At 37.9% G+C, this 13269-nt stretch overlaps 1 protein-coding gene across 1 annotated transcript in view; it reads left to right on the top strand.

Moving 5' to 3' along the window:
- The window catches only part of LOC133631457 (aminopeptidase N-like), a 46848-nt gene that overhangs the window by 23731 nt on the left and 9848 nt on the right, over positions 1–13269 (top strand). Inside the window, exons 10-15 of the mRNA XM_062023658.1 lie at positions 394–473; positions 555–688; positions 6095–6150; positions 9611–9758; positions 9902–9990; positions 12864–12977. Coding sequence (XP_061879642.1) covers positions 394–473; positions 555–688; positions 6095–6150; positions 9611–9758; positions 9902–9990; positions 12864–12977 — 621 coding nt within the window. The remainder of the gene's footprint in view (positions 1–393; positions 474–554; positions 689–6094; positions 6151–9610; positions 9759–9901; positions 9991–12863; positions 12978–13269) is intronic.

The raw sequence follows: 13269 nt of genomic DNA, 5'->3' as shown, positions 1-13269 counted from the left end.
AAGTGTCATATATTTTGTTACTTAACGCTATCTGGCTAGCGTGCTTACGCTTAGAATTTCAGTTTGGGTTTGGCTTTTCAGCATTCACATGCAATTTCTACCTAAATTACATTTCTAGCAAAACATGATTTCTTATGGAATCATGTTCAGTTTCTATATGATTCGGTTTTTGTAAGGTCGTTTGAAAGATTACTAACAAAAACAAGGTGCCATAGTGTGAGTATTTTTATAGAGCGGTGTTTTTTAGTCTGACTGGGAAGAAGATGTTTACATAATGTGTGTGGTAGCAAATTGATTTGTTACGGAGTTGTTTTAATGCAGTTAAAAATTGTGTATTTTAATGAATAATGACTCCTATCCTTCAGTCCACTCACTTGCTAACATTCTGCTCAGTCTGTTGTGGTCCATCCCAATCCGAGTGTCGTCAAATACATCGGCAACTTCTCTGGTGTGGCTGGAAAACAACGAGGCAGGTAACAAATAGTGTCACATGTAAATATACCTATTTGGCTTCTTATGGCTTCATAAATACTTCTGACCAATATTGTTCACAGTTACAAAAGACCCATTCATCTCCAAGGAAGGAGAGTGGATCCTGGCCAATGTTGGTTGTGTTGGATACTACCGGGTCAATTACGACCCAAATAACTGGGACCGCCTCCTCATGCAGCTGCTATCCAACCCCCAGGTGCGTACTAAGCCAAGCTGTCACTGCATTATTGTATTTACAAACCCCGTTTCCATATGAGTTGGGACATTGTGTTAGATGTAAATATAAACGGAATACAATGATTTGCAAATCATTTTCAACCCATATTCAGTTGAATATGCTACAAGGACAACATATTTGATGTTCAAACTGATAAACTTTTTTTTTTTTTGCAAATAATCATTAACTTTAGAATTTAATGCCAGCAACACGTGACAAAGAAGTTGGGAAAGGTGGCAATAAATACTGATAAAGTTGAGGAATGCTCATCAAACACTTATTTGGAACATCCCACAGGTGAACAGGCAAATTGGGAACAGGTGGGTGCCATGATTGGGTATAAAAGTAGATTCCATGAAATGCTCAGTCATTCACAAACAAGGATGGGGCGAGGGTCACCACTTTGTCAACAAATGCGTGAGCAAGTTGTTGAACAGTTTAAGAAAAACCTTTCTCAACCAGCTATTGCAAGGAATTTAGGGATTTCACCATCTACGCTCCGTAATATCATCAAAGGGTTCAGAGAATCTGGAAAAATCACTGCACGTAAGCAGCTAAGCCCGTGACCTTCGATCCCTCAGGCTGTACTGCATCAACAAGCGACATCAGTGTGTAAAGGATATCACCACATGGGCTCAGGAACACTTCAGAAACCCACTGTCAGTAACTACAGTTGGTCGCTACATCTGTAAGTGCAAGTTAAAACTCTCCTATGCAAGGCGAAAACCGTTTATCAACAACACCCAGAAACGCCGTCGGCTTCGCTGGGCCCGAGCTCATCTAAGATGGACTGATACAAAGTGGAAAAGTGTTCTGTGGTCTGACGAGTCCACATTTCAAATAGTTTTTGGAAACTGTGGACGTCAAAGAGTAAAATAATAATTCGGATTGTTATAGGCGCAAAGTTGAAAAGCCAGCATCTGTGATGGTATGGGGGTGTATTAGTGCCCAAGACATGGGTAACTTACACATCTGTGAAGGCGCCATTAATGCTGAAAGGTACATACAGGTTTTGGAGCAACATATGTTGCCATCCAAGCAACTTTACCATGGACGCCCCTGCTTATTTCAGCAAGACAATGCCAAGCCACGTGTTACATCAACGTGGCTTCATAGTAAAAGAGTGCGGGTACTAGACTGGCCTGCCTGTAGTCCAGACCTGTCTCCCGTTGAAAATGTGTGGCGCATTATGAAGCCTAAAATACCACAACGGAGACCCCCGGACTGTTGAACAACTTAAGCTGTACATCAAGCAAGAATGGGAAAGAATTCCACCTGAGAAGCTTAAAAAATGTGTCTCCTCAGTTCCCAAACGTTTACTGAGTGTTGTTAAAAGGAAATGCCATGTAACAAAATGGTGAACATGCCTTTTCCCAACTACTTTGGCACGTGTTGCAGCCATGAAATTCTAAGTTAATTATTTGCAAAAAAAAATAAAGTTTATGAGTTTGAACATCAAATATCTTATCTTTGTAGTGCATTCAACTGAATATGGGTTGAAAATGATTTGCAAATCATTGTATTCCGTTTATATTTACATCTAACACAATTTCCCAACTCATATGGAAACGGGGTTTGTATGTTGAATTTATTTGAAGTTTTCTTAGAAATAATTAGTTGGCTTGAGTGGTTTTACTGCAATAGTACACTTGCGTTTGTACTGGCAGTACAGAATACAGTACCAATTCTAGGTACCTGCGGATCAATACTGGTACTCAATACTAGTGTTCATGTATAAATCAACATTAATTTGTTTATTGATAAAATGTATTTTTAATGTAACATTCAATAGCAATTGTGTTTTGTTTTGTCACACTTCTGAGTATCATTAGATTTGCAAGTATACATTTATTTCATTTTGTCCTACGTGTGTCGCTGTAGTCAGGAAGTATTCTTTGCCAAGTTGAATCTGGCAGTCTTGTTTTGTGCTTGAGCCGGTGCGGTTTGCAACCAAACGGGACGTCTCGAGCAACAAAGTTATCAAACTATGGTACCGTTTGATTTGACATGAATCGGTAATACCAATGGAATTTGGTTGGTACTAGTGTTGTCCCAATACCAATATTTTGGTACCGGTACTAAAATTATTTCGATACTTTTCGATACTTTTCTTGATAAAGAGGATCACAAAAAATTGCGTTATTGGCTTTATTTTAACTACAAATCTTACGGTACATTAAACATATGTTTCTTATTGCAAGTTTGTCCTTAAATAAAATAGTAAACATACAAGACAACTTGTCTTTTATTAGTAAGTAAACAAACAAAGGCTCCTAATTTAGTCTGCTGACATATGCAGTAACATATTGTGTCATTTATCATTCTATTTTGTCAAAATTATTAAGGACAAGTGGTAGAAAATGAATTATTAATCTACTTGTTCATTTACTGTTAATATCTGCTTACTTTCTCTTTTAACATGTTCTATCTACGCTTCTGTTAAAATGTAATAATCACTTATTCTTCTGTTGTTTGATACTTTACATTAGTTTTGGATGATACCACAAATGTAGGTATCAATCCGATACCAAGTAGTTACAGGATCATACATTGGTCATATTCAAAGTCCTCATGTGTCCAGGGACATATTTCCTGAGTTTAAAAATATAATATACATTTTAAAAAAAACGAAAGAAGATGTGATGCCAAAAAATATCGACATAATCATAGTAGTATCGCCCCTGTGGTTGGTATCATTACAATGGATGTTAGGTGTAGATCCACCCATGGTGTTTGTTTACATTTTGACGCCGGTGAGCTCCGGTGTGTAGTGAAACATGTTTAGCTATTCCTCGTCCTGCAGTGATAATGGTACTTGTAAGAAACTTACCTTATTTGTCACCATGGAGACAAGGATTAGTGATTTAGAAGTAGCTAAAACACTGCCGACTGGGGCTGGACTTTAGCTGCTAGCTAGCTAGCTAGCCATGTCTTAAAGCACCTCTTCCTGAGGGCGTTTCAGTGTTATAACTTCACCTTTATCTTTACTTTTTAAGCCAAAATGCGTCCGTTCTCCTTTTTCTGTCTACACACTGCGTCTGCTTGTAAGTACTCTGTGATTGTGCGCTGCCAAACATGCTCCTCTGCTCGTAAAACCAGCAATGACACGACGTGGGCATGGGGGGGTGGGGGGACCGGTACTTTTTAGAAAATTATTCATTACTACTATACTATTACCGGTATACCGTACAACCCTAGTTGGTACCTAAATAAAGTACAAAATTTGGTACCAAACCTTACTTTGTACAACATACAGTAACATGTCAGAAATCACCTGGTAAGACAAAGGTGTCAAACTGAAGGCACGGGGGCCAGATCTTTTCTGAATAAATGTATTCCAAAAATAAATGTACTGCGTACAATTACATATATTTTACACTTTAATCATCATCACACATTTCAAAACAATCAAATAAAGATAAATACTTAAATATCTGCTTGATTTACGATTTCAAAGCAAGTAAAGAAACTGTAAAACATTTACAGTAAACATTTTTTACAGTAAAATCCACTTTCAATATAGAGTAATAATACACTATAAAACACAACAACCGTAGATTTCACAGTATAAAAAAATTGCATGAATTTTTACGTTAAAAAAAACAGTAGCACCGTTTTTCCAATCCATTCCATTTAATTTAATGCAATGTATTTTTCTTATTTTATATGCTGTAAAAAAATTTTTTAAAAACTGCAAAAAATTAAGTTAAAATTGTGGCGACTGAGCTGCCAGTTTTATACAGTACAATCTACAGATTTGGTTTTGTACAGCGTACGTAAAAAAAAGAGAGACAATTATACACGTTTTATATATACACATTTATAGTCATACTGTATATGAATCACTGTTAAAAGGGCAACCATAACTGAGATGTGGCCTTCCATGAAAACGAGTTTGACACGCCTGACTTGGGCAAATGCACATTGTAGTATTGTAACTCAGTTTTGTTAGTTATCCCAATATCATTTTTTCACTCCAATATGGTATCTTATCTTTAAAGAGGAACTGCACTTTTTTGGAATGTTTTCTATCATTCACAATCTTTATGGAAGACAAGAACACATATGTTTTTCTTTTTTTATGTATTCTAACTAGTAAATAAACGCCAGCAAAAGTCAGCTAACAATGTATGTAATGGATTCGCTCTATTTTGCCTATAAAGCGCTCTAAAAACATCCAAAATCATAATCAACGTTTTATATACTGTATGTACACGCTGTAAGTGTATGTAATGTAGTAACAGGCAGATTCATATTAAAATATAATATTTGCCTGCTTTGGTCATTTTAAGCATTCATTTCACAGAAGCATCAAAACATTAATTTGTTCCTTCAACAACAACAACTAATCATGGCAGACTTCATGAGAGACAACAAAGAACGTTTTGGGACAAAAGATCATCCAGAACTTTTTATTTTTGAGCCTGAATATAAGGAGGATACGTAATAAGTTTTAGAAGGTGCGTGATAAGCAGATCCAGCAAGAATCACTATTGCTATGTGCTGAACAAGAAATACAAATTACGAACATAATAAAACAATCACTTACTGTATAATGTCTGCTCTCACTGGGATGTTTATATTTTTCCATTTAGATGAAGAATGAATCATAATCTGAATTTAAAAAAATGAGACCATAAACTAGCGTCTCTTTATGTCTTTCTTGCGATCGCCTGGTTTTAGTTTAATGTCAAAGTTGAATTAATTAACTCATATTATGTTTTGCATATGGTTAATGTTCATATTCATCTTGGAGAAAGCAAAGCACCAAGTTTAATTAAACAGTGGTATTTCAGTTTGAGCACATAATAAGATAAGGTCCCTTAGTTTGACATTCGCAGGTGGATTGGATCACTTCTCGTAGGAAAGAGGCCCTAATTGGGACTTCGGAATGCAAAAGTGATAGCCCTATCCTTGAGAAGAGACTACCTGTCTAGCTCAACGTCAACATTTAAGACCTAAAGCAGTTGTTTTCCAGACACTTACACACAAACATCTCCTTTTAAGGTCAGGATGTGCTCTCCTGACTTAGCACACACCCAGAGACAGGAAGGAGGAATATACAACTGATGGTTTGGCTTCTCCAAGTTAGGAGTGCCTCATTATCTTCTCCTCCAGGAACTGCAGTCCTGTATAATGATGCTCGCTTGTAATTAAGCAACTTTTGGTTCAGTTAAGCGTCTCCAACGTCTCTTTTGATCCAGCCGCATTGCCGTGTCGCCCTTCTGCCCGGGAGAGGGTGACAAGACCAGAAATACACATCAAAAGGAATCCAAGTTTGTGGGTTCAGGTTACCATGGTTTTTACGTTTTCATGGTTTCACAGTGTCTGACTGAATAACATAAAATGTTCTTTGTTGGTGAAACTTCTCTTTTTTCTTTTCAGCGCATCCCAGTGATGAACCGAGGGCAGCTTATTGACGACGTCTTTAATTTGGCAAGGTGTTACTATTGTTATTACTTTGTCTCATCCATCAATAGCGCCACCATGCTTGTAACTGCAGATGCTCCGATCAGGGTTTTATGCTGACAATTCCAATCTTCCATTAGTGAGATCACCAATGTCATGTATTAGCTGTAAATGTGGTTCATGTATTTATGGTGAGGGCTATTGGCGGTGTAACAATATCGACACAATGTTTAAACGTGTTGCTTATTTTCTTTTATTACATATCATTTTTTGATCAAAACAATGTCGATAGTTTTTACTTTTGTTTAGCTATTTTTTACTATTTTGTTTTTTAGCTTCAAAGTCCCCATTTCCTTAAATTTATAAACATGAACAAAAATGACCCAAAAAATTATTTTGTAAAAAACATATCTGACGACTTTAGTATTGATTCTAAACTGGTACAATACCCTTGGTATTGGCACGTATACCCATATATGGATGGATCTGTTATGGCCCATACACAATTCACATTCATATCTAAACATACTTCTTATTAATTACGATTCTGAATCGATCATAATTTTATTTAATATCACAATTTTTAAGAATGGATTTTTAAAAAGGCGTTTTTAGGTCATCTCTGCGCTTGCTTGCTGCCATACGTGAGTAGCCAAAAATAACTTTTGTAACCTACAACATGTTTCAAAAATGTTTTATCATCATTTATATATCAAATAGTGTATTTCAAGAATCGAGAATCGATTCTAAACCTAATCGTCTACTAAGAATCGGAATACAACTGAATTATGATTTGTTGTCAAATTCACAGCCCTATTATCTAATTCATATTAATTTACTTGTTAATTTCCTGTTAATATCTGCTTACTTTTTCTTGTGACACTTCCATATAAGGATGTGACTCTTACAACAACTCACAATTCAACTCGATAGCAATTCTTAAAGAAGTCATTATGTAAAACCAACTATTCTTACCTACTGGTACCTGTTTTTGTGTATTTGGGAACTGCATATGTACCGAAAATGCGAAATCAAACCATGGAGGCATGGCTGGGATATTTATAAAACAATCCTGCCTTCTTCCTAACTTTCACCTAACAAAAAGTTTAGAATTTGAGACCCAAGTGACGTATTTGCCTTACTATTGTTACATCAGTAGATATTTCTAGATAGGATAGGTGCTTTATTGTCATCGTATTTGCAACACTTAGTTGAGCAATCCTATACAGCAGCATCTTGGTTCAGGCAAGTTAGCAATTACAATAGTTATACCGCAGTATATAGTTATAGAAATTCCACATCTGGGCAGCAGTGTCTCTGTGTTACAGTGACGCCGGTACACCAGCTTTCTTTAGCCTTAACGGAGTCCGATCTGCGGTCTGCCCGATGAATGGAGTAGCCTGTAAGTTCAGGTGCTGAGTCCGGGAAGTTTTCGTGCAGCCAAGTCTCGGTTATGAGATTGCAAAGCTGTTTAAACGGCGGTTAAAAATCCGTAGTTTAATCTCGTCCACTGTGTTGACACGAGAACGGGCGCTTGCGAGGAGGAGGCTCGGTAGTGCAGGTTTGTGTGGAACTGCTCGCAATAAGGCCTGCTCGTATGCCTCGCATCTGCCTCCTCTCGCATCGCCTCCGGTGTTTCCTTTCTTTTTTGCATTTGGCAGAGGCAATCATTTCTGCAGGGAATGAGTCCAGTCCTGCAAATGTACTCCTAGAAAAAGCTTGTCTAAGATTGACAAGATAGGTACGTGTGCAACTCCTAATTTTGCAAAAATCTCTGCTTGCTGTTGGAGAGCTCCGAGCTCTTGAGTCTGCCATATCTATCCAGTTGTACTCTAAAGGTTTTGTCAATAAGTTCCTTCTTTTTCTCTATTCTCTTGCTCCACCTGCTCAGTGGCCTTGTGGTTAAAGTGTCCGCCCTGAGATCGGTAGGTCGTGAGTTCAAACCATGGCCGAGTCATACCAAAGACTATAAAAATGAGACCCATTACCTCCCTGCTTGACACTCATCAGCAAGGGTTGGAAGTGGGAGTTAAATCACCAAAATGATTCCCGGGCGCGGCCACCGCTGCTGCTCACTGCTCCCCTCACCTCCCAGGGGGTGAACAAGGGGATGGGTCAAATGCAGAGGACAAATTTCACCACACCTAGTGTGAGTGTGACAATCATTAGTACTTTAACTTAACTCTTGTTGTGGGGCAGACTGGCTCGAACATGCACATGTGTAACCCACCTGATTCAGTGCCTACTTTTCGTTCCGCCTGGTACTTGAACCTGGGTCGTCTGGCATGAGCGTGCTAGCGACCGAGCTAAAAACCCAAGCTATCGACACGGCAATCAGCACCGCTCTTAAGGATGTCAGGGAGTGAGGTTTACCAACACATTCATGGCTGGCCTCCATTACACATGGATGCTTAAATCCTGCACTGTTGCTATTTCAGAATCAGGTCTGACACTCTGTGACTGTTTTTGTATAATTATCTACCAGTAAACTCGATTAGAAAGCACTAAAAACTACAACATTGTGGACGGGGTGGAGATGCAGTAGAAGGAGGCTTGGCTGGAGGAGGACTCCGGTACGTAAATAAGACCGCCCACTAAACGGCGCATTCTGAAGAGACGGTCAGAAAGCGGCTTAAACATAGTCTATAACACATAATCTATCCAAATGTTGATCAAGGAACCACCATTACATGTTATGTAAACCACAAAGAAATGTTTTATATGTCGAAGAAAATCATAAGTGACCTTCAAGGTGACGATGCGATTCCAAAACATTTCTTAAATCAAACCAATTCTCACAATATATCATATATGGTATATAAATGATTATAAAACAGGTTATAAAAGCTCCTCCTGGCTGCTGACATATGGCAGCGTGTAAGCACAGAAATGGCCTAAAAACATCTCTTCAAAAATCTATTTGAACATCATAATAGATAAGAATCGGGATTTGGATGTGAATCTATTTTCCCGACACCCCTATCCATCAACACTTCTTAAACTTTACCAAGCACTTATTTCCTGTGTTGTTTCAAGCTATCTTAGCGGCTAGCTAGGGTTTAGCATGCCTTCTTGTCTGCTCCTGCTTGTTCTTACTCGGAGTATAACATGTTTAGCCTCGTTCTGCAGTGATAATAATACCTGTAAGAAATGTTGTTTATTTGTCACAACGGAGGTGATGCTTTTTTTAACTTAGGGAAGCGGCTCCACACTGTGTATGAACGTACACAGTTAACTGCTAACTGCTTCAGTAAGCTGGGGGACCAAAAATAAATAAATTGTCAACTAGAGTGGATCGGCTTTGTGTTCGAAATTGAAGGCATTCATTGATTGGCCGATCACACAATTTTTCACGTAAATGGTCCGATGCTGACCAGTGGTCGATCGATGGGAGCATCTCTACAGTAGTTGTATCTCTGTGTTTTAGTGTCCTCTTCTGTGGTTACCAAATATGTTCACTCACTGACGATAGAATCCTTTCTTGTCTTTCAGAGCCAACATGGTGGATGTGACTATGGCTCTAAATTTTACGGCGTTTCTTCGTAACGAGACAGACTACATACCCTGGCAGTCAGCAGTTTGGAATTTTGAGTACTTTGTTCTCATGTTTGATCGCTCAGAGGTGTATGGACCAATGCAGGCACGTTTCATGCAGACGTGACTAAGTTTCATTGCTCTATAAATCACGTCTTCTTTTCGGCAGATTTTTGCCACCTCATTGGTGTCAATGCAAATGTTGCTTGTAAAGCTCTTACAGCATCCATAAAACTGTTTTCATTTCAGGCTTATATCCGGGATCAAGTTAAAGGCTTCTATGGCTTCTTCAGGAACTTCACTGACCACTCTGCTGTTCCAAGGGACCATTCCGAACAGTAAGGAAGAATATTTCCCCCTGTTTGCCATGGTACTAATACCTGTCATTTTGCAGTACCATTAGGTCTGCAAATGTTACATGTATTCATAAACCGATATTTCAGTGCGAACAATTCAGTTTGGTACAAAGGTGTACCAATTTCACACAATGTACGAACCCCGTTTCCATATGAGTTGGGAAATTGTGTTAGATGTAAATATAAACGGAATACAATGATTTGCAAATCATTTTCAACCCATATTCAATTGAAAGCACTACAAAGACAACATATTTGATGTTCAAACTCATAAACTTTATTTTTTTTTGCAAATAATAATTAACTTAGAATTTCATGGCTGCAACACGTGCCAAAGTAGTTGGGAAAGGGCATGTTCACCACTGTGTTACATGGCCTTTCCTTTTAACAACACTCAGTAAACGTTTGGGAACTGAGGAGACACATTTTTTAAGCTTCTCAGGTGGAATTCTTTCCCATTCTTGCTTGATGTACAGCTTAAGTTGTTCAACAGTCCGGGGGTCTCCGTTGTGGTATTTTAGGCTTCATAATGCGCCACACATTTTCAATGGGAGACAGGTCTGGACTACAGGCAGGCCAGTCTAGTACCCGCACTCTTTTACTAATAAGCCACGTTGATGTAACACGTGGCTTGGCATTGTCTTGCTGAAATAAGCAGGGGCGTCCATGGTAACGTTGCTTGGATGGCAACATATGTTGCTCCAAAACCTGTATTTACCTTTCAGCATTATTGGCTCCTTCACAGATGTGTAAGTTACCCATGTCTTGGGCACTAATACACCCCCATACAATCACAGATGCTGGCTTTTCAACTTTGCGCCTATAACAATCCGGATGGTTCTTTTCCTCTTTGGTCCGGAGGACACAATGTCCAGAGTTTCCAAAAACAATTTGAAATGTGGACTCGTCAGACCACAGAACACTTTTCCACTTTGTATCAGTCCATCTTAGATGAGCTCAGGCACAGCGAAGCCGGCGGCGTTTCTGGGTGTTGTTGATAAACGGTTTTCGCCTTTCATAGGAGAGTTTTAACTTGCACTTACAGATGTAGCGACCAACTGTAGTTACTTACAGTGGGTTTCTGAAGTGTTCCTGAGCCCATGTGGTGATATCCTTTATACATTGATGTCGCTTGTTGATGCAGTACAGCCTGAGGGATCGAAGGTCACGGGCTTAGCTGCTTACGTGCAGTGATTTCTCCAGATTCTCTGAACCCTTTGATGATATTACAGACCGTAGATGGTGAAATCCCTAAATTCCTTGCAATAGCTGGTTGAGAAAGGTTTTTCTTAAACTGTTCAACAATTTGCTCACGCATTTGTTGACAAAGTGGTGACCCTTGCCCCATCCTTGTTTGTGAATGACTGAGCATTTCATGGAATCTACTTTTATACCCAATCATGGCACCCACCTGTTCCCAATTTGCCTGTTCACCTGTGGGATGTTCCAATAAGTGTTTGATGAGCATTCCTCAACTTTATTAGTATTTATTGCCACCTTTCCCAACTTCTTTGTCACGCGTTGCTGGCATCAAATTCTAAAGTTAATGATTATTTGCAAAAACAAAAAGGTTTATCAGTTTGAACATCAAATATGTTGTCTTTGTAGCATATTCAACTGAATATGGGTTGAAAATTATTTGCAAATCATTGTATTCCGTTTATATTTACATCTAATACAATTTCCCAACTCATATGGAAACGGGGTTTGTACAAAAAAATGAGGGACTGAAAGTGTTTCTGATTTCTACTGGCTGAACAAATATAGTCCAGCCTTTGGCTAGCGATAGTCACGGCCGCTGCTGGTCTTTCAATTGGGGAAGCTCATTTTCCGATACATCCTAAACAGGAGTACAGTCCCCAATGACAGATAAAAGATGCTAGATTTTACAAAGAAAATTGTAAAATTCTCCATATCAACTTGGGAAAACCGAATGAAACTTGAAAAATGCTCAGGCAGTGGTTTATATTTCAATATCACTGATTCGCTCATTTTGCTGTCAATCAAAAAGGGATTTAACCTCAGAAAGATCATCCGATCATTATGCGGAAGCATAATGATCGGATGATATTAGATGATATATGATATATAGTATATATATATATATATATATATATATATATATATATATATATATATATATATATATATATATATATATATATATGTAGATATATATATATATATATATATATAGATTTTTTTTTTTTTTTCTACCGCTTGTCCCTTTTCGGGGTTTGCGGGGGTGCTGGAGCTTATCTCAGCTGCATTCGGGTGGTAGGCGGGGTACACCCTGGACAAGTCACCACCTCATCACAGGGCCAACACAGATAGACAGACAACATTCACACACACACATTCACACACTAGGACCAATTTAGTGTTGCCATATATATATATATATATATATATATATATATATATATATATATATATATATATATATATATATGTTTGTATATATATATATATATATGTTTGTATATACAATGTATATATATATGTACAAACATATATATATATATATATATATATGTATATATATATATATATATATATATATATATATATATATATATATTTTGGTTCAGTTCAGCCCATCACTGGAACAAACGTCTGTCAATGAGCATCTGACAAAATGCAACACATATCCAAGGAAGCAGTAAAAAAAATCATGTTAATGAAGTGAAATGAAGAAAACCAAGGTATGAAGAAAATGAACAAATACTGAAGACGACATAATTTCCACCACAAGACATGGAAATATGGGATTAAGTGTTTCTGTGTTTAGCATTATGACTTAATGACTGGCTTGACGTTGGAAATGACTAATATATGTTGGGTTTCATTTGAAGGCACAGCCAGATCACGGCCATCGATGTTTCCTGTTCCAATGGACTCCCAGAGTGCGTCCACATGGCGACAACCATGTTCCACAACTGGATGAACAGCAACACCAGTGAAAACAAGTAAATACCGATTTTACACTTTGAGCAATACACACATACTAGAAAATCAAATTAATTATCTTCTCAATGTATTGCTTACTTGTATACATTATGTAGCATATACATACAGTAAATACTGCATACTATATCACATTACAGTTGCTTTACTTTCCAGTAACGGCTTGGTTGAGGTAGATATCAGCTTCCTGTATCCAATGACGTGATGCATAATTGTCCGTCACACATGTGTACGTCATGTTTTATGAACTCCGCAGCGAACAAAAAATCAAAAGCAAAACAAAAATGATACTGA

The sequence above is a fragment of the Entelurus aequoreus genome, linkage group LG16, assembly GCF_033978785.1.
Source record: "Entelurus aequoreus isolate RoL-2023_Sb linkage group LG16, RoL_Eaeq_v1.1, whole genome shotgun sequence".
In the NCBI taxonomy this organism is placed as follows: Eukaryota; Metazoa; Chordata; class Actinopteri; order Syngnathiformes; family Syngnathidae; genus Entelurus; species Entelurus aequoreus.
This window is presented reverse-complemented; position numbering and strand designations above follow the sequence as displayed.